This window comes from Camellia sinensis, chromosome 10 (assembly GCF_055761805.1).
Source record: "Camellia sinensis isolate YWXY chromosome 10, ASM5576180v1, whole genome shotgun sequence".
NCBI classification, from domain to species: domain Eukaryota; kingdom Viridiplantae; phylum Streptophyta; class Magnoliopsida; order Ericales; family Theaceae; genus Camellia; species Camellia sinensis.
In genome coordinates, this window is record NC_138970.1 from 118,828,225 (window position 1) to 118,854,526 (window position 26,302).

Sequence of the window (26,302 nt, forward strand, 5' to 3'; positions counted from 1 at the left end):
GTTTTTAGGCGCTTGCTAGTGCCTGAAAAAAAATTCAGGAGCTCGGTTTCTCATTTTTGTTACACATTGTTTGATACTCCCAGTACTATTACACTACAACAGTGACTGTTATGGTGGCCGATATTGCAAGTTAAAACGATGCTCAAGCATTTCAATAATGTCGTTAAGAAGTAATCTTACTGAAATTGAGAGCCAAAAGGGTTAGTTGAAATGGTATTCAATTAGTGATCCTAGACCAAGTACGCTTGCAATGACCTTATAAAGTGAGTGATACTTATCAGCTTGCACTAAAAGTTGAAGCTCAGCTCACTCGTGGTTCATTAGAAAGGCCTAGTAATGGTCACAACAGTGGGGCATCAAGTAGTTGAGTAAATAATCCTGCCTGAGGCTGGCAAACAACTCCTTCCATGTGTCTAGACTCCAAACTAACAAATGTACACTGGCAATGGAAAAGGCTGTCCAAACGCAACAAAAATTTCAAGGCCAAATGACTAACAAGTGTTATCCATCCTTCAAAATTACACATAAGTCAAATGAGTATCCAAAAATGGCTAATTTTTGTGTCAATCTTGAGGATGAAGAAGCAAGATTTGAGGAAAATGTCTCTTTTATTGAAGATGGGAATCAACATCTTGAATTTAAGGAATCAAATGATGTTGAGGAGGAAGGAATTGATGGTAATGTGGCTACCAAATTACTTGTGATTAGACACCTGATGCTTCAGCCACCTATTAACAATAAGTATGGTTGGCTTCACAAGAATATCTTTTGAATGCACTTTATAACAGGAAGAAAGTTTCGCAGCCTGATTATTGATAGTGGAAGTAGTGAGAGTATGGTTCCTCAAGAGATGGTAGATGAGTTAATACTCAAACTGATAGCCATCTGCAACCGTATCATATTCTTTGGTTCAACGAAGGGAATGAGGTAACTATTTCTTCAAAATGGCATGTTAATTTATCGATGGGATCTTTTAAAGATGTTTACTGTGATGTGATACCCATGGATGCATGCCATATTTTACTTGAACGTCCTTGGCAATATGACTAAGGTACAATGCATGGTACTTTGAACACCAACTCTTTCTTTGTGAAAGACGGTGATAAGAAGAAAAAATTTGCGTTGAAAACCCATGAGAGATGATGATGTTACAAGCGCTAGAAAGGGGTATTGATTCTTGCTTCTCAATGCCAATGACTTTATGGAGCAAAGTGAAGAGAGTGGGATTGTATATGCTCTTGTTGGAAAGAGGGATCACAACCACAAGTAGTGCTGAAAGGTGTGAGGGATTAAAGTTCCAACCAAGCAAGGTTTTACAAAATTATCACAAAATAACAAAAATAATGATATTAATAACCAACAATGGTCAAAAGGTTTTCATGGTGTGGGAGGTTCTATGGGAAAATAAGGTTAAAAGTTTATTTTATTTTATTATTATTTTTATTTTGAAGAAGACTAAGGTTCAATAAAGGTCCATGATTATTAGAAGTGCTCATAAACAAAAAGGTTTAAAGGGTTTGTCAGCAAAGAGGTTTGCCACCGTAAGAGAAAACATAGAAATAGCAAGATTCTAGTAGTATTAGTGATGTAAAAAGAAAAAAGCTTGTCACTGACAGTCAACTGGGGAATGGTTTTGAATAGTCAACTGGAGAAAACAGATCCATGAATCCCTCTACAGATATTTAATTTACTCCAGCTTTGTCATGGACAGTTTTGAATTGCTTCGCAGTTTGGTATTAATGCGTAGCTTTCCAACTCTTCTTATGATAAGCTTAATTAAAGGTTCTTGGCAGAATCTTGAGAAGAATGTCATCTGTGCAGAGGCTTCATAAGAATCCAACAATCCGTTGTTTATGTTTAAGCATCTTCTTATAATTTGTGTTGACAAGTGGAAATTGCAATTCCCACATTAGATTTGTTGGAATTGAAAGGGGCTCAGGTTCACTAATTTTATTTTGGTACGGGTGCTTCTGTGCTAGTGCATGCTTGTTTCCAGTATGTTAGCCTGTTTTGTAGCTCAAAACTGACAATGAAACCCTAATGTTATTATTTTTATTGAAGCATGTGATTGTTTTGTATGCAAGTGCTATGATTTCATTAAAATTGTGTTTCTTCTTAGTTTCACCACTTGTTCCTGTATACCATATCTTAACGGACTGCTGAAATATGATATAGGGGATGAAATTGTTACCAACCAGCAGGAAAAATGTCTTCTACCTCACTTTATATGGATCAGTGGTAAGTGTTTTTTTGCTTTAGCAGTGTTGTTAGGAAGTTATTCTTATTTTTGTTTAATGTCTTATGTTGGTAAACTTATCTCCTGTTTTATGTCAGGTTGGAGCAGTATCTTTTCTGTTACATCAATTTTCAACGTCTGTCAATTCAATTCTTGTCAATTTTGGGCTGAGTGAAGAGATGCACAACCCTGTAAGTCCTAGCAATCTGTTTGTTTATGCAATAAAGACCTGTTTACCACTGTCGTCAGCTTCATTAGGTCTTGAGTACTTTATTTGAATTTTTTAGATCTTGTCTTTGGTATTAAGTGTTACTCCAGTCCGAAGAGTGACCAGTTTTTGCTAACCTATTTAAGTCAATATGCTCCTTGGAGTTTCACGCTGTCATACTGACTTTCTTGCTATTATACCCAAGTCAGAAAAGCAATTGAAAATCCCTGTGATCTGCAGACAACTTAATCTCTGAAATTGACTACTTTGCACTTCCTTCCATGTGTACACACTTACGATGATGTTTTCATTTTCATGTCTTTTCCTTTTCTATAAAGTTATCAATTTCCCATACATGAATTGGCCACTATTGACTGGTCTATTAGTGATCGATTTTCTTCATTTTCATTCTCTTTTTATTTATTTATTTTTGTAAAGAAAGGTCCAAGAGGGTACAATCCAGGTAGATGCGTTGTTTGAATTGAATATAATGAATTGAATGGCTTGTCTAGAATAGAGACTAACCCATATATTTATATTGATGGAGAATGTACAAAATAGGAAAGAAATCATAATTACAATAATGTTGCCTAATATACCGTGATTGCATAATCATGGTATATTTTATTCTAATTCTAACTCTAACTCCAACACTTCCCCTCAAGCTAGTGCGAAGACATTCAACAAACCCAGCTTGACAATAGATGACTGAAGTAATGTTGGACCAGCAGACTTTGTGAACATATCAGCTAGCTTGTCATGACCCAAACCCACCCCTATGGATTAGGATCATAGCCGGCCAGTGATCATGAGATTACCTACGGCTTTAGATAGAAATCAAATCATATTTAATGATAGGGGGCCAAATGCGGAAGTAGAAACACAAAGACTGTCCAATGAGCTTGTGCATGTATGGCATGAAACAATAAGTTTTCACTTATGTAAATAGTAACTCGCACCTGACAGTCATTTAGAGTATATATATATACATAAGTCTAGGATCATTCAAAAATAGTCTTGACAAAACCAAGGTTACATACAAACTTGGTCACACATGACGACAAAGGAAACAAAAAGAAAATCAAAAGTAAAGCCTCATGCATGAGGCGACCTTGGTTGACTCCACTAACTTGGTTCTCTCACAAGTTCACTAGAGCTGGGGCTGGACATCTCGCTGCTCATCTACGTACATATAGATAAAAAGTGAGTTAACGGCCAGTGAATAATACTAGAGTAAAGAGGTTAATGAATGAGATTCGTATTCAAAAAAGTCATACTTGTACTTAATACATATGTACTTAATATATATGAAATGCAGTTCCCATTCATAAAGTACATAAACAATTCATAATGGAACAACCTCGGGTCCAACCCATTATACTTAGTACATGTCGAAGGGACGAAACGACCTTGGGTCCAAACATTTTTCATAACTGATCATAATATATGTACTAAACGACCTCGGGTCCAACATTACCATATTCTTGTTCATGTGCATATTCAAATTCAAGATCATGTTCATATTTAATGGATCCATGCACAAATAACCATCCGGTCCTTCACATCGCATGTACAAAAGGACCTTAGGTCTATCATTCCAAATTCATATTCACGCACGCATTTATAATCATAATCATGTTCATATTCGTATTCACATTCAAAACGACCTTTGGTCCAATCCATCCCTTGTTCAAAATGACCTTTGGTCCATTTAACAATCATACAAAACGACCTTCAGTCCAAGTCATATGTAAGATGACTTTAGGTCTATCTTGTCAAATATTCTAAACGGCCTTAGGCCCACTCCATGTCTTTAAATATACCAAACGGCCTTGAGCCCATTTCATATTCTCATCAAACATACCAAACGGCCTTAGGCCCATTGTGTATTCATACAAAATGACCTTTGGTCCAATCTTATAATTTCGTGCTTATCAATCACGTTTCAAGTCCTTTACGAATCAGACAGGTAGAATATTGATTCATAATACAAATTCATGAGTTCGGAAAACTTACCACATAGATAGTATTTAGAAAATAACATACATGAAAATATCTTTACTAAGACATTACTCATAGTATTTAGTTGGCTGATTCATCTTCAGAGTTGACCCTACACAATTCGCAACACATACATAAATTGGGTCGCAATGCAATTCAATCCGTTCTTTAATTCGTTTATCTTTCTTAGGCTTCTTTCTAAGTCTTTAGTTCATTTAAAATGCTCAATGTATGCCTAAGAGTGCTCAGAAATGCAAAAGAATAGAAAGTGAGACATAAAACAACTTTTCAAAGTTTCCTGAAACAGGGCACTTCGCTCAAGCGTAACATAGGTCGCTCGAGCAAACCCCTTGGCCTGCAAAAGTACTGGATGCTCTCATTTTACGCTCGAGCAAACTTCTTGGTTGCTTGAGCCAAGATTGAAAATAAAGGGTCTTTTGGTTGCTCGAGCCAACCTCCAATGTCTGCAAAAAAAATACTGGATGCCTTCAAAGTGCGCTCGAGCGGTAACTTTATCGCTCGAGCGGTTAGGTCGAATTTTGGGTTCTCTAGAATGCTGTTTAGGCTTCAAAACATGATTTTAAATGATACAACTTGCATGTTATGTCCTATATTTCAGCCATACAATTGCTAACATGAATATGAGAGCCAATTTTACAAGATTAAAGTTCAAATCATCATGAATTCATCATGCAAGCCCCAAATCATTTCAAATTCTTTTTCATAACTTCAAAACTCATGCATCAAGTTCCATAACTTCATGAATTATGCATGCATGTGAAATGAAGTCTCTAATTTCATCTCAAATGATATAAATGATACTCATATTCATGAGACAACAAAATTATGCATGTATGTGTGATTTGATACCAAATTCTTCATGTTAAGTTCATATCTTGCACTAAGTCACCAATTCTTCTTAAATTCTCAACTTATATGATGTTAATTTACAATTTGAGGTTCAATTACTCACCTAGAGCCTTCAACTCTTCCAAATTTAGCTAGAACTTGAATTGATCTTCCTAATCTCCAAGCTTTGAGTTCAATCTCTCAAACCTCCCCTTCTCTCCCTTGAATTCTCTCTCTCTCTCTCTCTCTCTCTCTCTCTCTCTAGTGTATAATCTCAGCCAAGACTTGAAGATGAGCTCAAATATATGAGCCTAAACACTAGTTAGTCCTATATATAGTGGGTGATTAGCTTATACTAATCAATCTTGATTAAGGTTAATCAATTTTACTTTATTCTAATCAATTAAATCTAATCATTTTGATCCAAATCAATTTTTAATCAAATTTCACTGGAGGCTCTAAAAATTATGTTAATCACAATAGTACGGTCAATTTTGGTTTCTGAGGGCTCTACGGCCCTCAATTTCAAATTATAGCCAAATATAGAATAGATATCTCTATAATAAACAAATAGAGATTCAAAAACACATATAATCACATGATTAGCATTTAAAAGCACATTAAGCACACAATAACAAAGATAATTAAAGATTAACAACATAACACAGAGCGGGGTTGTCACATAGCTGCTCAGAAAAGGAGACAAATGATGGACTCATAATACCAGTCTGAACCTTTTCTCAAATGAAATCTATGTCAATCTCTATGTGTTTAGTCCACTCATGAAGTACTGAATCAGAGGATAACGTAATAGTTGATTTGTTGTCACAAAACAAAGGAGGGAGCATCCTCTTCAAATCCTAACTTTGCAAGAATATACGAAGACATAGAACCTTGCATGTACCCTGTGCCATAGCCCTATACTCGGTTTCAGCAGAAGATCTAGAAACAATTGCATGTTTCTTACTTTTCCATGATATAAGATAATCAGCATAGAAAATATAGAAATCAGAAGTGGAACATCTATTACTTCTAGACCCTACATAGTCTGTGTTAGTGAAATAAGAGAGCCGTGAAAAATAATCCCAAAGCAGGAGAAGTCTTTAAATACTACAAAATGTGATGAACAACATCAAGATGCTCTGTACGAGGTGCATGCATAAATTGACTTACAACACTAACTGTAAATGTCAAGTTAGGTCTAATGTTAGTCGAGTCGGCCAACAAGGTGCTGATACATGCTTGGATGCTTTAATAACTCGCTAGACTCTGATGTAAGCTTGAGATTAGGATCCATAGGGGCAGAGCGGGTTTGCACACTAACATACTATTGTATTGAAGAAGATCAAGAACGTACTTCCTTTGGGATAAGGAAATCCCTTAACGAGAGCGAGCAACCTCAATACCTAGAAAATATTTGAGGATCCAAATCATTTATATCAAATGCCTAGCTTAAATCCCTCTTTACTTGAGCTATGCTGACTGAATCATCACCTGTGAGAATGATATCATCAATATACACAAGTAGAACAATGCACTGACCAGTGGAATTCTGGCGGATGAAGCAAGTATGATCTGAGTGACACTGAACAAACTGTATGGATAAAATGACAGTTAAAGTGGCTGGACCAGGCCTCGAGGAGACTGTTTTAAACCATATAAAGTTTTGCATAGGCGACAAATTTTCCCTCCATACTCCCCCGGGTGGAGGATCTATATAAATCGTCTCAAGTAAGTCTCCATGGAGAAATGCATTCTTGACATCAAGGTAATGGAGAGGCCAAGAATGAGAAGCAACAAAAGAAACAAGGAGACGGAAAGAGGTAAGCTTGGCGACAGGTGTGAAGGTAGCCCCAAAATCTTTGCGAGGAACCTGTGTAAAGCCCTTGACAACTAGCAGCGTTTTGTGGCGGTCTGCAATGCCATCCGTAAGATAACTTAATATTGAAAACCCATTTTCAACAAACATTTTTTTCACCAGATGGTAAAGAGACAAGCTATTGGGTCTTATTTTATTCCAAAGCGGCCATTTCTGCCTGCATAGCAACCACCCACTTGGGATTCTGAAGAGCCTCTGATACAGAACAAGTAATAGGGTCCAACTCGAGCTTGCCAAGGAAGGAACAATAAGAAGCTGAAACACTATCATGAGAAAGATACTGGGAAATGGGATGATTATTATTGCTAAGATAACCAAAACAGTTGGAGGGATGTCTCTCACAAGTAGGATAATGATGAGGAGGTGAAGAAGCAATAACTAAAGGCGAAGAATTACTTCAGGAATAATGACGAGGAGGTGAAGAAGCAGTAACTAAAGGTGAAGAATTACCTGACCCACCTATCGGAGAGGATGCTGACAGAGGACGAGGACGACAAGAATAAACTTGCAATGGAGGTGGTGAAAGGCAGAGGCTAGGTGGAACCAACCTCAACCTCATAAAAAATAGGTAGAGTCCTAGCACTAGAGTCAACTAATAGTATGGTAGTAGAAGAGGAATTCTGCATAGAAGTGTTAGCATCAAAAAAGGGAAGCTCATGAAAAGTAACATCACACGAATGATAGTACCGACGGGTGTCAGGATCATAACACCAATACCCTTTTGACATAGTGAAATATCATAAGAAGATACGCCTAATGGCCTTGTCATCCAACTTCGTCCGAGTAAGACTTCAGTTCTGGACAAAGCGAGTACACCTAAATACCTGGAGTAAAAGAGGAAAAAGAGTCCTGATAGGATGCAAGACCTAGAGGAGGGAAAGGTGTCATGGGTCGGCACTTTCTAGTGGCGCAACAGAACATGTTTACCCGTGAGGCCCTTGAACTCCACCAAGTGTCAAACCCGCCTAAACTCTCCTTGACCATCGAGTGTTGAAACATAACTCGTCGTGTGAAATACAAGCCCAAATGCTATGTCTAGCAAGAACAACTCCCACAAGGATGCTCCAGCTTCCATGCCGGAAGTAGGCTAAACGCCCGCAAGTGCATGTTGCGCAGCTCATGTCTCTTCATTGCACCAAACTTGCCTTAGAGCATGGTGCTCGCCTAACTGAGGTCCAACTCAATCATGGCATCCTGTGTCACCGTGACTCACAACTGACCCAACACAATATTGCCCAACCGTGCACCGATCTAGAACCCTCAATCTAGCCGACAAGCTTTCCCTCTCTTGAATAGGGTCTCTTGTTGCGCTCGTCTCGGATAGCCACAGGTGACTGAGGTCGTATACGCGGCCATAGCTCAAATTCTCATGCACACATTGACATACTAAACCATCTACCAAAGGTCATTGCGCACCTAAGGTGTTGCACTAGCGTGTAGCATGAGCATGACATCGTATGTCAATAGCCCTCAATTAGCATTCCGCCTTCCCACAAGCTTCGCAGAATGTGCCTCACAGGATGGCAATGCTTCATGACGTTCAATTGTTCCCACGAGTAGCGGCGGCGTCACCAAACCGCTAACTAGGCTACATGACCCTCGCGTTCACGGCTGAACCCAAGCCTATGTTCACGAGTTGGTACATGAGGCCTTAATGATGGCATGCCTCGATAGCCCAATCCATTCGATCCAAGATGACACCATGATATGCTGCAATGAGTGGCATAGTGTGTGCGCCTGAACCTCCCACTAGGAAGTTGGCCACAATGTCGTCACTCATGCCCTTCAATGACACTGTCCATGGGGTTCCCAAACCCACATGGAGACCAGAGACAACACTCAATAGTACGTCAGAGGCCCGCCCTTTGGTTGCCCAAAGGTTGCTCATTTGTAACCCATCACTGGTTGGGGAGACAGGCTAAAACAGACCATGCCCCTTTATAATAGCAACTTAAGCCCTTTTCTGACTAGCGCAAGGAAACATCCCACATATTTGAGGAGTTCTAATGAAATAATTCAATAATTCTCAATATTATCCAAATATTAGAATTTATGGAATTGCCTCCACAACATGCTTGACACCCATTACTGTGCAAGCGCGGGCGGGCGCGCAAAGGCGCTGGGCGTGCATTGGACTACTTGGGGCCAACACGCCATGTCGGGGTGCCACACCACCTGTAAGAGTTGTGAGCTGAAGAATTGTTAGCTCGTGACACAAGGTCGTGCAAGACACGACTAGGAGTGCAATAATGAGGTAAACCATGGTAAGGACAACATTATTCCAATTAGACTTGGGGACATTCATACCCCGAAGAAGACACCGAACAACAGACATTATGCGACTGTTTTTTCGTTCTGCAACCACGTTTTGTTCAATAGTATGAGGGCAAGTGAGTTGTTGAAGTGTAGCAGCTTGATTAAGATGGAAAAGAAATACATTGGAGGTATTCCCCACCATTATCAGACTGGATATTTCAAACAACAGTGCAAAACAGAGTTTTTACCATCTGAAGGAACTGAACAAATATGGGAAAAACGTTAGATTTACGCTTAACGAGATAAACCAAAGTACAACAGGTGTGGTCATCTATTAATGTCACATAATACCTTTGTCCAGACAAGGCGGAAACAGGTGAAGGTCCCCAAACATCAGAATGAATAAGATCAAACACATAAGGGACACAATGCATACGAGAAATATAAGTAATACGAGTATGTTTAGCTAACTCACGAACAACACACTGAAATTTAACGAGCTTGACAAGCCATATTAAATGAGAGAAAAAGTAAACATAAATACTGAAAGTTTGCATGACCTGGACGAGCATACCACAATGCTAAAGTCTTAAAAGAAAAAACATAGGAGGAATCTTGAAGTAACATAGAAGCTGAAAAACTAGCAAGAGGAGGTGGTTGGTCCGGTGGATCTCCAAAGTAGTATAGGCCATCTCGCTCATATCTCTTGCCAAAAATCCTCTTTGAACCCAGGTCCTGCAACAAGCAAGAAATGGGTAACATAATGATAGCACAATGAAAGGCTTTGGCAAGGCAACTCACAAATAGGAGATTATATGCAAAGTTAGGAACATGAAGTATAGAGGAAAGAGTAATATCGGGGGGTAAAGTAACACCACCCCAATGACGAATCAAGTTGGTAGATCCATCAGTTAGACACACTGTTTGGACAATAGGACTAGAGAAGAAAGATAGGAAAGCTCAACCATCACGTGATCATTAGCTCCAAAATCCAAAACCCAAGTAGGACGTGCAGAGCAAACATGGAAAGCAGTAGGAGTACCTGTAGTTAATGTGGCAGTCAATGAGGATGGCTCTAGAGCAGGTGAAATGAGAGAATCAAGTTGTGCCTAAAGCTGACCAATTTGTGTTTGAACAAATTTGGAGTACTGGGGCTTGAGATGGTCTCGACAATAGCATCTGTGCGAGATGAGCCAGATGGACGAGCCCGGGAGAAACGTAGTCTTAACTCAGGATGAAGTTTGAAACAGTGAGCCTTGACATGTCCAGGTTCTCCATAATGATGACAAGTGACCTTCCTAGCAGAAAGACGAGACCTAGAACTCTCAACAAGAGCCATCTGATCATAGGAAGCTAGAGGTTCAAAAACTGGGGAGGAGACATGCTGAACCAATCGATGGCTGCGCTCCTCACTATCAATAATGGCAAAGGCCTCATAGAGAGAGGAGGCATAGGAGATGTGTTTAAAATTTGAATGCGAAGAGATTTGAACTCAGAAGTCAAACCCATCAAGAATTGGTAGGTGTGCTGACGAGCAAGCCGCTTGGTCACAATAGAGGCAACCTCTATAGAAAAATCACTCGAGGGCTCATATTGAGCCAACTCCTGCCAACGAGCCTTTAAATACCCAAAAAACTCAGCTACTGAATGACCCAAAGCTGATTGAAACGCATGAGAGATGTCCTAGTAAAGCTCAAAAATGCAAATATCATTATGAGCATGGATATACATCTGAGTTAATGCACACCATAGATGAGGAACAATGTCACAATACATGAACATATGGTATATACTGGTCTCCATGGAATTGAACATCCATCCCAAAATAGTGCAATTGTCAATATCCCATTGATTACAATTGGAATCCGTATCTGCAGGTTGAGTTTCTATAGATAAGAGCCAATGAGCCTTCCTTTTTACCCTTAAATAGAGTTTAATTAATGACTCAATGCAGCGAAAATTTTCCCATTCAACAAAATACTCGTAATGGGATAACACAGGGGCTTGTTGAGATAAGGAAAAATTAGAACGAATCGGCTTACTATGGACATCTAGCAGAACGTATGGAGTAGGATTAGTCATGATATCTGCAGAGAAACAAGTGATGTGTATAATTAACAATCCAAAACAATACAAGCCGGAATCATAGAGGAAACACACCGGACAAACGTCGTAACCAACTAGTGCTACCAAACAAACCGATAGCCTACCAATAAATAAGAACAAAAAGGGTGCTTACCACATCAACAAAAAGTCTTGAAACAGGGACAAACTGTCATGACTCCATCTCATCCCAAACGGGATAGTATTGTGACCAGCCCGTAGTGCTTGACTATTGAAGGCCTAGCAAGATTGGACTAATAACATTAGGGCTTATGCGGAATCATCTGTCCATTATACAAGATCAAAACTCGAAAACAAAACCATTGTCCGAAGACTACAACTTCCAAAAGACAAATCAAAAGACAAGACTTCTAGTGCAACCTCTCCTCTTGACCATGTTCTTCATCTTCACCTGCATACATATAGGGGAGAGGGGTGAGCCATTGCCCGAATGACTACCAATAATCTTTTAACAAAACATGGTATAATTCATAATTTGAACATAATATAACTTGAGCATGAATAATTCAAAACTTGACTTGTAAAAATTTACAAAGCGATGGACATTCCAAAGATATCGGCATGAGTCCCCTGATAAGGACGTTGGTATAAATCCCCCAAAAAGGACATACCCAGCTTGAACCCCCAGTAAGGCCCTACTCGGTTTAAAACCCTTGGTAAGGTCATACTCTAAGGATGTCATCATAATAAATGATACAAAAATATAGGATGTTCATTCATAACGAAGCATAGCATAGCTTTCATAAACATAAATAAGTTTTACATTTGAAACATAGTTTATCAAACATAGCGTTACTAAATTACTACTCACAAATGGCCCCTTGACAAGGGTATACTTCTTCCAAAGCTTAACCTACACATAGCAAGAACCAAACCTGGAAGTATTTGACTTACATGCACAAATATAACAAAACGAACGTCTAAACTTGGCTAAACATTTTCTAAACTTCTCTTACAGAAGTACTATTCTAAGCTTACTTCAAGTCTTGAACAAGTGCCTAAACAAGTGTTAAACTCATGCAAGGAGTGTTCCAGGTGAAAAAGGCTTGCAAAAATAACAAAAAGGGCAAAACAGGGTTTTCCGCACGCGTGGTATGGGCAGGGCATGTGCGGGCGGTACGTGCCTTTTTTTTCAGAACCAAAATTTGAGTTTTGAAGGCTGGCCCCACGTGCAGGAGTTAGAGCCGCACGCGCAATTTTGGCTATTTTGCAGAATTCGAAAATGAAGTGTAGTTCTTTCTTTTCCCCTCTCATTGCCTTGACTTGGGTCCTTGAAAAATGATTGTAAAACATGCAAAATTAATGGGAAAACATGAAGGTAAGGTCTTTTGTAAATCTATAACATCAAAAAGCAACTTGGTTTCAAGATTTAAGTATCAAAATTCAGGTTTCTGTTGAAAATTTCCATCAATTCAAATTTGTACTCAAACCCTTCTTTTCATTCCTTCAAAACTTGAATTTAACTCGCAAGGTCATTGAAAATCAAAGGAAAACATGAGAATATAACTCTTTACATGACAAGAACATCAAAACTCACATCAAGATGATGAAATTCCAAGCCATCTACCTAGTTCTTCAACCTATCTCAACTTTCTTCATTATTTTCTTCATTTCCTCATTCTCAATTCAAATCGATCCCTAGTTTCTTCTCAATCTTAGATGCTAGGAAGGTTTACTACAAGAATTAGGTTAGAAATATTACCTTAGAACACTTAAAAGATGAGTTTCGATTGAAGTTCTTCAAGTTCCGCTATTTCTTCCTTTTCTCTCTTAGCTTTGTTAAATCAAGGTTAGCACTAATTAATCTAGGTTGAACTTAATCATGCTTAACTTGATTAATCCTAATTAAGGCTCACTAATCATGCTTAATTAACAGTAATCCCAATTAGCAAAATAACATATAGCATGAAATGGACAAGCACATTAGACTAGGGTGTTTAAGCTCCTCAATTAGTGCATAGGCACATCCTATCATACACATCAAGCCTAGAGTAATCCCCTAACTCAAAGCATGAAACAATTAATTTCATAGACTTAATAGTCTCAACCTAACTTCTCCTCCTTTTGTAATTCTTAACAAGTCCTAGTCTAGCAAGCATACAATACAAGGCATGAATGCAAGAATGATATGATATGTGTTATGCATGAATGGTTGGTTTGTCACATAAACAAACTGCGGAATTGCCCTAAAGGGGCTGTCGGCCTGAATTGGGTGTGCTGAACAGCCTAGGGAGGGCTGTCTGTCGGTTCTAACCCAAGGGTCGAGGGGCCTAGAAAGTGGGAAGGGAAGGTATGTCGGGTTGAGAAGAGGGAAGGGTGAGTGCCTAGAGAGAGAGAGAGAGTGAGTGAGGCTCTAATACCAACTTCAATATAATGAATTGAATGGCTTGTCTAGAATAGAGACTAGCCCATATATTTATATTGATGGAGAATATACAAAATAGGAATCATAATTACAAGAATATTGCCTACTATCCCGTGATTGCACAATCACAAGATAATTTATTCTAATTCTAATTCCAACAAGTTCTTGGTTGGGCTTAGGTAAAGGGTTTAATAAAAGTTCTTTGTTGGGCTTGTTTTTTTCCTGTTTGGATTAGGCGGAGGTGTGTGGTTTAGCTTAAGGTGTAAGTGTTTGGTTGGGCAAGGGTTACAAGAAGTCGGGCTGGTTTTGTGGGCTGCCTGACTAAAACTTTATTGGGCTAGGTTAAGAAATTGGCTAAGTATTGGAAGATTGAGGATTGGAATAATATACTGGGCTTGGTTTGGGTTTATTAGCTGGACTGGGTTAATTGAATGAGTATGGGTTTGGTATATCGATTGGATTATGGGTTATTTGAGCGGTGGTGTTTTGAGTAAATAATTTGAAGTGTTAGAACCTAATTCAGTTGTCTTCCACGATGATGTGAAGAACGAGGCTTTAGTTGCAATGGACGTGACAGCGACAGGTGATGGGAATGGGAACGGAAACGGGAACAGGAACGGGAACGGAATAGAGTGACAATGACTGCAAAAGTTGACGGTCATGGAGATAGGCTGGTTGAGACGATTAGTGTACGATGACGTCGACAAAGCTTTTTGTTGTGGTCTCGGTTTGCGAAGGCGATAACAACTGGATCGCGAGGGTTGCAATAAGATGTTTTCGTGATGTACGTGATACAATGGATTACAATGATGACGATGGTGCTCTCGCGAAGCTGGGATTCTGACGACTCCGAGAGGTATGATTTTTGCCACCTATGAAGCACGGGTACTCCGAAAATGTTGTCATACTTGTATCGGGTACTGGTATACATACCGATAGGTCTGCATGTGTACCGGGTACATTTTATACGTTCTTTGGTAGTTGGGTACTCCATGCATACGGGATGGGTACATTAGGGATACACCAAACTATGTGACATTGGTGGAGATACGTTTAATTTATTAGAGAGTTCTGATTTATTTGAAATTGCAAATCCTTTACTTGATGTGTCAAAGATAAAAGATGTATTATTCAATGATGAAGTTGATGGAAGCGAAAATTGAGGTCTCAAGTTTCCAAATTTTGCTTAACTTGCTTTTGGAATGAAACTTTATTTTGTAATTTCTTCTATTTAATGGTATTAAAATAGCTTATGGACTTTGCTTTGGTATTGGTATTGTTGAATTATGATTTCTCTTTCGGTTTTGTAATTTTTCCTTCTAGTTTTGGTATTGAATTTTGATTTGTAGGTTAAATCTCAAACTATATAAAAAAATATATAAATTATTGATGTACCCTAGTCGTACCTATATCATATTTTTTTAGGTCTTTCTGTATCAGCATACCCGTACCAATATCCGCACCACTACTTGCGCTTCATAATTTTCCACTGATTTAGATGATAGATGAGAGAGGAAGGGGGAGAGAAAAAAAAGGAGAGAAAAAAAAGGGGGATTGGAGCTTGTGCTTGGATACCAAAATGTTGGAGAATAGAATAGAAGAGGAGGAAACACAAAGGGCCACAACCTTTTAGTCCTATAGATAATTGCAATGTTAGAACCCTAATATATAGGACTAAAACCCTAATCTAAGTATGAAACTTTCCTAATATTATTTGGGAAACAAAATCAAATCATATGCTAATATTAAGTAATTAAATCTAAGTACTACTAATAATAATATTCTACCAATTACATTTATGAGACCAAAACACCTTCAGGCTCATGTGCTTCACCCTTGGCTTCCAACTCCGATAATGGGTTTCCATATATTGAATGGCTGTGCCATCACCCTACCATTTTTCCTCAAAACACAATCCAAAATAAGAAGTATCACTGTAAATTACAGAACCTTCCGTACTTTATGGCAAAATGAAAATATGTGCTATAAGAAGTCTTATGTTCAAATCTTGGAATGAAGCTTCCTGTTCTTTTGTTCATTCAAATAAAACCCCTTTTTAAGTCAACTGTGTCAATAGTAATTTTGGGAAGTTTTCATGAACTTCTTATAGTAACTAGCTAAACCTTGAAAACTGTGTATTTCCATCACATTAGTTGGTTTCAACTAATTCAAAATTGCTTCAGTCTTTTGTGGATCAATAGCAATACTTTGTTTATTAATCACATGGCCCAAACAAATACACTGGTCAACCAACACTCACATTTCTTCTATTTAGCATAAAGCTTCTTATCCCCTAAAGTTTGGAGTGTCAATCTCAAATGGTACTCATGATCTTCCTTGCTTTTAGAATAGATGAAAATTTCATCAATAAATTCAACTAGAAAATCATCCAGATATGGCTTGAATACAAGATTCATTAGGTCCATAAATGCAACAGGTGCATTTGTCATTCCAATTGGCATAACTAGAAATTCATAGTGAAGTGATCATACCTAGTTTGGAAAGTAGTTGCTCTACATCCTTTGCTTTGACTTTAAATTGATGATAACCAAATCTGGGATCAATCCTTGCAAATACCCTTTGCTACCTATAATTCATCAAACAAATCATCTATTTTTGGCAATGGGTACTTATTCTTAATGGTTACCTTGACTCGGCTCCAAGGGTATTATAAATCAGCCATTAAATTAACATCCCCGACCACTATATTGCACTTTGGGTATGTTTGATTGGACGGATTGGATAAGGGGAGATTAGAATCTATTGGACTTGAGTCCTGGGACTGTGAATCCCCCGAACTATTTGGTTGGATTGGATATGTATCTTGTGTTTGTTTTTTCATGGGATTAGATGTCTGGAAATGACTATTTTTAATGAATCTAACGTTTGGTTAGACGGATTGGATAGGATAAATGAGTAAAAGACTATTTTACCCTTTTTCAATTGTTTACTAAGTAATAGCAATATTAAACATATCTTTAATATTTTAATTATTTTTAGCTAGATTAAATAAAAATTTATTTTATTTTATTTTTTACACAATTAAATAAATTTATTTTTTTTAAAATTAAATAAATAAAATATCAATAAAAATATTGCTATTTTTTTAATTAAAATTTTAAATAAAGTTGTTTTTAAAAATAATAATAATTAAACAATGAAATTAAATAAAACATCTATTAACATTTAAATAATGAAATTAAATAAAATATAAACAAAATTTTAAAATAAAATATCTATAAAAAATTATTTAAAAAATAAATAAATAAAACATCAATAAAAAGTTAAATAAAATTATTTTATTTTAAAATCGAGACATTTAAATTTTGTTAAATTTTAAATATAATACATAATTAAATAGTAGAGGGTCAAAATAGTCATTTCACTATCTAATCCCAACAATAAATAGCCCTCCAAAATTCCCCCCCCCCCCCCTCCCCCCCCCAGGATAGTATAATCCCCCATATGGGGGATAAGGAGTCCGGCGGACTAAAAAAAAAAATAAATGTCGGATTGGATGCTTCCCCGGATTACAATCCGCACAGTAAATAATCCCCCCCTCCCCCCCTTATCCCCGCAATCAAACACACCCTTTGTAGATAGATGTACATGTCATAGAGCCTCCAGAGGGAGTAGATACCGACAACATATAATCCAAAGTTTCAAACCCTTAATTAATTAGTCGAGTTTTGATCTCGACACCTCAGTGCCAATAAAATAAAATAAAAAAAAAAGTTTCAAACCCTTGAATTAACTGTGGTGCACTTGCAGGTAACTCCTTGCAGAGGGCTTGTGCACCCCTGGAGATTAGTCGGGTTTTGATCCAGACACCCTGGTGCCAATTAAAAAAAAAAAAAATATCATCCAAAGTTTCAAGTGGTCTAGTTAATTTATCAGCAAACTGAATTGAAACAAAGGAGTGCAGGACCTAAATCTATCAACACATAAGCAGGATGAGTGCAAATAGGAAGTATACCTGAAACCACTAAGTCGGTATTCTTAGTATCTCGGTAGTCTTACTATCTCCTGGGATAAGTCCAAACACTCTCCGTTGCCTTGTTGGCTTCTTTATTTTAGGCCTTGGGGCAGGTTTTTGGGCTGAATCAAATATACTAGCTATTGTAATAGTGGTGCCTTTCTGAGCTTTAAGGCAATCCTTTAGTTGATGCCCCATTCGCCAAAATCTAAAACATGCTTCAATATTCCAATGACAAGGCCCTCAATGATTCTTTCGACATATTGAGCAAACCCATGGAGTATTGTCACTTTGATTAGAAGTACTTGATTCTCCTGTACTTGGCTTCTTAATTTTTGTATTTAACTGTGCCTTTCTTGGTTGCTCCTTTCTTTGCCACTTTCTTGACTTCTCCAGCTCATCAATGTCTTCCTTCGCTATAAGTGCTCTGCCCAACACTCCTGCATAGGTAGATGGCCTCAAAACATCAACCCGACCTTTGGTAATCCTCCTCCTCAAACCACCCTTAAATTTCCTGGCCCGATGCTAATTTGTGTCTACCATATGTGGTGTAGAACAAGCTAACTCTGTACATTATCTTGCTCTACTGAAGTTTTCCACCTTGCATTAATGCCATGAACTCCATCCTTTTTTTGTCCCTCATAATCTAAGAAAAGTATTTCTTATAAAAGATCTTCAAGAAATTGTTCCAAGTCACTCTTGGATTCTAATCTCTTACCATTATCCACCATCTAGATGCTTTACCATAAGGTAAATTACAAATACAATCTCTGAGGGTTGCTTAAAATACTAATTGAATCTTGTGATTTTGAAAAATTACATCTTACCCCTTAAAATTTCTAATGACATAACAAATAAGCCCTATCATTAATCAATTATTAAGTTAATTAACAGTTTTTAGTAAATGTTTGCTATATATTTCAATTAATAGGTCTGGTAATTTCATTGTTGTATTGGAGGATAGTTAGGAATTTTTTTTTCTATCAATTATATTAAATGACAAATTTTGACAAGGGGGTATTTGTAATTTTCAGAACAATGGGGGGGGGGGGTGGAATCTCTATTTTAAGCAAATATCAGGGGGGTGAATTTGTAATTTACCCAAAATATAAGTAGCAAGTGAAATCTTGTGTGTTTCAGAACATGGAAGGAATTCAAAGATCTTCTAAATCCCCATTACTCAAGCTTCAACCTTTAGAGGGTCAAGTCCACCTTCAATTGCTAGAGACTGTATGTTGAATTCTTTGATTGTCACACGTGGTCTTTGCTCCATTTGATCTACTGGGACTGGTGGTGGTTCTTGATTCTGTTGTCCTTGGTTGGGTAGATCTTTATTTTGCTGGTTTTGATTCTGATTATCCTGATTTCATTGAACTGGTGGTTCATTGTAACGCTGTTGTAAGGTCTCCGTTATTCCCTCCAGCATTCTTTCTGTTATTCCGTACAGCATTCTTTCCAACCTGTCCATTTGTGTAGTGGAATGTTCGGCCTTTCCCTTCACTTTATTTCTATGCACACAAAACATGAATTAAAGATATTTGCAATAATGTGTATTTATCAGGAAAATACTTGACTTATAATACGACACTTTGCCCGTAGTATACACATTTACATATAATACAACTTGATATAAAACTTGGTTGAATAACCCATAATTTGGGCGAGGCTTGACAGAGTTTTCAAATGCAACTCTAAATTCCATTATAAAAGAACCTATTGCTCTGAAGGATGTACTGTGTGCAAGTAAAATAAACTTGTGCTCTAATACCAATTCCTTTACAACCCCATCTGCCCCAAACTAGGATAGGGCAGTGACCTGTCAATAGTCATAGACTACCAAAGGCTTAGCTGAACAATCTTGTAGTCCTCTAGTTAAAAGTTGGGCTAAAATCATCACAAATAGAGGAAGCCTCTAAATTCGTTAACTTGTTTAATCCCACAACATCCATTCAGCGCAAGTGCATAGATAGATGAAATGAAAACAAACCACTTCTTTATTTATTACTACGACATTCTGACTGAGTCACAATGGAGTACAACTTAAAACAAAAGAACTGTACATCGTGTTTATCAAACCAATTATATACAAAGGTCTTGACAACACATTTCTCTCTCGAGAAGGAAAAACATGCAGATCTTCACATCGTATACACATGTATACAAAGCTGGCACAAGCGTCATCCACCTTTTAATCCTACATACGTATAGGGACGAGGCTTGAGCTAAAGCCCAATGAATATCATTAAATCAAAGCCATAGAATGAATGGATATCTTCATTTGTATGACAATAGCATAGTTGGAGCTTAAACAACTATATAACCTTACATTGTTTCTTTGAGTACATCTGGTTTTCAACTTATACCTCATTCATTTGTCCAAACTATTAACATTGTTTTTGGGTTCAGGTGTTTGTATTTGTACTACTTGGGATTTTCCTTGCAGGAGCTGTTCAAGGATATTGGATTGTGCGGAAATTTGTTATTTCAGAAGATGGAAGTGTAGACGTTGGCATAGCTCAATTTGTGAAATGGGCCATGCGTGTCATTGCAGCCACATTTATTTTCCAGGTGGTCTACTATGCAAGATAGAAAATAATGTGATACTGTTACAGTAGCGTATCACTGGATCCAATGGATGTCACACATTACATTCAATTTGGCTTGCATCCTTGCAATTTCTTTCCACGTTTACAATTTTGCAATGCATCTAAATCTCTAATTCTTATTTTCTGTCAGAGTACTCTGGATACTCGTCTAGCAATGGGAGCATTGGTTTCTTGTTTGGCAATCTACTTGTTTATCACTTTGTTCAAGTGGAATGGTCCAAAGTAAGTTCCTTGTACTATCACTTTCTTACCGTTTTGCCTTGCATCATGCTAGTTGACTTGTAATTCTTTTACCAAATAAATTGTCACATAAATAGCACTTCATTCAATTTATTCAGTGCTGTATAATTGATTTGTTTAATTTTGATGTTTGAGTCAATTAACTAGACATCTATTTATATTATTCAATATGGATGGTCTGCTTGTTGAATATAATAATAGTTATAAATATTGATTGAAGGGATGGTTTTAATGTTCATCACATTTCGTGGCATGAACCCTTTGGTACAAAATCATGGTTGATGGACATCTAGGAAGAACCAAGAGACCCGTGTCAGACACGCAGTCATACATCCATTTTTTTCTGTAGGACACTCTAGACACAACGACGACATGCATGTTGTTTCTCAGGATAGTGTTGTAAAAGGCGTGCCAAGGCTAAATGCCACTACTAATGTTAACATACACTTTTTTTTATTTGATTTATACATATGATCCCTTGATGCCACTACTAATGCTAACATACACTTTATGAACCTAGAGGCTCAAAGTGTACTATGCATGCCAAATATGCAACAAACTGTTTGTTCTAGGAGAAATTAAAACTTAGGGTTGATAATGATATCACACACTTTTATATTAATTAATCCAAGAAGATTACAAGGAAAGGAAATCCTCAGGCACTGAATAAGGAATCAAACATATAATCTAAATAAGGAAACACATTGTAGAATAATTCTAACATATATTCTAACACTCCTCAAGCTAGTGCAAAGATATCTCTCTTTCCCAGCTTGTCAAGAATGTCATGAAATGGTTTACTTCCAACTCCCTTGGTGAGGATATCCGTAAGTTGTTCACCAGATTTCATAAATGGTGTACATATTGTGCCACTAGTGAGCTTCTCTGTGATGAATTGACGATCAATCTTAACATTTTTTGTCCTGTCATGTTGAATTAGATTGTGAGTTATGTTGATGGCAGTCTTATTATCACAATATAGCCACATGGAGTCTGTCTGGCCAATTCCCAGATCACTCAACGACAACTTAATTCCCAAGAGCTCACACACACCTTGTGCCATAGCTCTGAATTCAGCTTCTGCACTAGACCTGACAACCACATTTTGTTTCTAACTTCTCCAAGTTACCAAATTGCCGCCAACAAAGGTACAATACCCTGAAGTGGACCTCCTATCAGTTACTGATCCTGCTCAATCTGCATTTGTATAAGCTTCCACACTAAGATGATAATGTTTGAAAAAATAAAGACCTTTTGCAGGAGAAGATTTCAAATATCTCAAGATTTTCATAGCTGCATCCGAGTGTATTTCACGAGGAGCATGCATAAAGTGGCTAACCACACTAACGGCAATAGCAATATCAGGACGAGAATGTGATAAGTAAATGAGTTTATCCACTAGTCTTTGATTACTCTCTCTATCAACAACTGCTCCCCACTATCATCACTAAGTTTCTGATAAGACTAGTGGTGTGTCATAGGCTTTGCTTCTAAGTATCCCTGTTTCTTTCAACAGGTCAAGGATATATTTTCTCTAACAAATGAAAATCTCATCTTTGGACCGAGCCACTTCAATTCCCAAAAAGTACTTCAGGTTCCCCAAGTCTCTGATTTCATACTCACTTGTTAAATACTTCTTCGCAAAGGGATTTCCTCAACATCATCTCCTATAAGCACCATATCATCCACGTATACAATGAGAGCGATAGCCTTACTATGAGCGGAATGTTTAACAAATAGGGTATGATCAGCCTGACTCTGTATGAAGTCATATTTCAGCATCGCCTGAGTGAACCTCTCAAACCAAGCCATAGGGGATTGTTTGAGACCATGTTATGATTTCCAAAGTCGACACACCTTACCCTTAGGTCATGTTTGTTTATCGGCATAATATATTGGTTGTTATGTATTTCTTATTCTATATTGGCTGTCATTAGTTGTAGTTTCCTTATTATATTTTTTCCTTATTTGTGCCTTAAGGCTTCCATTGTAAGTTACATATTATCAATATAAAAGGGAATGATTGTCTCATCATTCCCTAAGTTTTGTTCTCTCTCAAACAAACATGGTATCAGAGCTCTAGGGTAACCATCTCATTCTCCACCTTTACCCATCACCACCTAATTGTTGTTGAATATAGAAATTAGTATACATAGAATCTTTTTATTTTTAGTAATATGTATATAATTTGTGATTATGTCAATTACTGATTTAGTATTGTTTTCTTATTTATATCGTTTCTTAAATTGTATCATGAATCTATTATATATACATGGCCTCTACCTCATTCATAGGTAAGCCAAATCATTATTTTCATCCTTTTTGGTATCAGAGCCAAAGTACAGAAACCCTAGTTCTCTGCTCAGCCACTGTCTCATCTTTTTCTTTCCTCTTTGAGTGCCAACAACTATTGCCCACCATGCTTCGGCCCTTTCTGCTCTGTCGAGGGATTGCGACTGTCACTGGTGAGCTCGCAGGACTAGTTGACAGGCCCTGCTCCATTTTTGGCTCAAGCCAAAAGCTTCTTGGCTTGCTTCGGCCAAACCGAATGGCTCCCAACCTATTTCAACTTCAGCCGAAAACCACTCTGAGGCTTCCTCGACCCACTTCATGTTTTGATTGGTTCATTTCCACCATTGTTCCTCACGTCTAGCAAGGTTTTGCCTTTTTTGGGGAATAGCTTAGACCTTGTTTTGATTGGAGGTTTTTTTTCCCTTTAGTTTATTTATTTTTTAGGTCATTATATTGCTCCATTACGTAGCTCTGACTGATTGGTATGCTCCTATCATGGTCTGTGATTGATATTACTTGATCCAATTGATTTTATTTCCTCTTCCAGTATTTGTGATTAGTGCAGGTTACTTGGTTTGTATAGTATAAATGGCTAACCTTACTAGTGAATCCACGACTACTTTTCAGCCACCTAGAAGGGAGAGTGCCATTATGACTACTACATCTGAAAACCTATTCCTAAGCCTAAAAATCACCACCTATGTTTAATGTCTGACACTTTTCTTGAAGAGTAGAGGGAAGATGGGTTATGTTGATGGGAGGATCAAGGCACCAGGCATCACTGATCCTGGTAATGACCAATGGGAGATTACCAATTCTTTAATTATAAGATGATTCATTCATTTCATGGTACCCAATACTGGGGAATGCTACTTGTCTGTGGATACCGCCCAAGATATTTGGGATGCTACCTATTCCTGGAAGGAAAATTTCTCGGACTTTTGAGTTGCGTCGTTCTATTGAGCATTCAATACAGGGGGGGATGGTTGTCCTTTAGTACTTCACTTTTCTTAACAATGGCTAGAAACGTCTTGATCATCTATAGGATTATAAGCCTATTTGCACAACTGATTCCGTCGATTATCGGAAGTTTACTAAACAGGAAAGGTTCTTCACATTTCTGGAAGGTCTCAAGTTAGAGTTTGATCCTATTAGGAATTGTGTCCTTGGTATGGATGTTCTTCCCTCCCTTCAAGAGGGCTTTGCTTATGTACAGAATAATGAGAGTTGTCGTTCAACTATGCTGCCACCTACCTCTACAAAGTGCTCAGCTTTAGTTTCTGCTCCTCTTAGGGATGGTACTAGTTTGCCTCATATTTCACCTAGTCCTTCAAAGAAGGATACACTGTTCTGTGATTATTGTTGCCGGCCGAGACATACCCATAAGACTTGTTGGAAGCTTCATGGGGTTCCTTCTAGTGGTCGTAGTGGTGATCGTTCTGGTAGTTGCGGGGTTCACTCCGGACGGTCTGGAGGATGTGGGTTTAATCTATGTGCACATCATATCAATGTAGTGGATACTCTTGATGCCTTTTTAGTTGCTACTCCTAGTTGTGATATATCTGGTATGTCTTCTTCTGAGTTAGAGGATGCTTTGTGCCTCTTACTGGATCGCTGTTCTTCTACTACATTTGGTGTATCCTCTTCATCGTTTGCCTACTCAGGTAACTTAACCACTTCTCTGAGTACTTTTCTATCTCATAAATCTTTACCTTGAATTATTGATTTTGGTGCCTCAGATCTTGTGTTGGGTCTTCTGATCTATTTTCAGAATATAAGTCTTCCTTAGATCAGGACAAAGTTAGGATTGCTGATGGTACTATTTTTTCTTTTTCTGGGAAAGGTTTAATCCATGTCACTCCTCTACCATTGTCTTTTGTTTTGCATGTTCCCAATTTCTTTGTTAATCTTTTATCATTGAGTCATCTTACTCATGACCTGAGCTATAGTGTGATTTTCTTTCCTGATCATTGTCTGTTTCAAGACCTTATAACGAGGAAGACGATTGGCAGTGGTAGAGCAGAACATGGTCGCTATATCCTGGATTAGGCGGACAAGATGGCACATCATTCCATCAAGTTTCCAAGCACCAAGGAAGACCTGTGGCTATGGCATCAGCGTCTTGGGCACCCATCGTTTCTATTACTTAATCATTTATTTCCTTGTCTTTTTTACAAATAAAAATGTCTCTAAGTTTCATTGCGAGTCTTGTCAACTTAGGAAACAACACAGAGCTTCTTTGCCTCCAAGTATTAATAAAAGTTTAGTACATTTTTTCATAGTTCATTATGATGTTTGGGGTCCATCTCGTGTTGCGTCTTTAAAAGGTCATAGATGGTTTGTTACTTCTATCGATGATTTTTCTCTTATTACTTGGGTGTATCTTATGAAAGACAACAGTGAGATCTTTTCAGTGTTTCGTAACTTCCATCAAATGACTTGGGACTTAATTTGAGGTAGTTGTGAAAATATTGTGTTCTGAAAATAGGGGTGAGTATATTGATTCCGGTCTAGCGAGCTATTTTTCCACCTATGGCATTATTCTATCACACTTCTTGCACCAACACCCTTCAACTAAATGGGATTGCGGAATGCAAGAATCGTCATTTTCTTGATATGGATCGTTGCTTGTTTTTTTCTATGCATGTCCCTCAGTCTTACTAGGGGAAGCAATTCTGACTGCTGCCTACCTCATCAACCGTCTCCTAACCTAAGTGTTGCACAAAAAACCTCCTCTGTGGCTTTTCTTAGGTTCTAAGTTTGTGTTCTCTATTGTCTTTGGCTGTGTCTGTTTGTCCAAAATCATGCTCTTTTTCGTGCTAAATTTGATCCCCGCTCTCTATAGTGTCTTTCTGGGTTACTCTCCTACTCAAAAAGGTTATAAGTGTTACAATCCTTCATCTCTTAAGTAGTTTGTATCCATGGATGTCATATTCTTTGAGTCACAGTGCTATTTCTTGTCCTCCTCAGTGTCCCAATCCTCCCTTTAGGGGGAGCCTTGTTGTGAAGAGATTCCTGGGTCTTTATCAGGTCTTGGCTCATCTCCAGTGATTGAGAATACAAAAGGTGAACTAGCTACTAGTGGTGGAAATACAACATCTAATGAATTGAATGAGAGAAAAGTCTATGTAGGGACAAAGATAGACAGAAAGTTACTTGGATACAAAAGACCACTTCTAATCCTTCACTGTTATCTTCTTCTTTTGATGAGAGTCCAGGTAACTCTGAAACTCTTAGGTAGCGTTGGGTAGAGTTTTCTAAATATGATTT

At 37.8% G+C, this 26,302-nt stretch overlaps 1 protein-coding gene across 1 annotated transcript in view; it reads left to right on the forward strand.

Annotated features, from left to right (window-relative positions):
• LOC114317366 (uncharacterized) overlaps positions 1-26,302 on the forward strand; it is a 47,515-nt gene that overhangs the window by 14,990 nt on the left and 6,223 nt on the right. The window contains exons 5-8 of the mRNA XM_028264067.2: positions 2,176-2,238; positions 2,335-2,427; positions 20,301-20,462; positions 20,631-20,722. Of these exons, the coding sequence (XP_028119868.2) occupies positions 2,176-2,238; positions 2,335-2,427; positions 20,301-20,462; positions 20,631-20,722 (410 nt within the window). The remainder of the gene's footprint in view (positions 1-2,175; positions 2,239-2,334; positions 2,428-20,300; positions 20,463-20,630; positions 20,723-26,302) is intronic.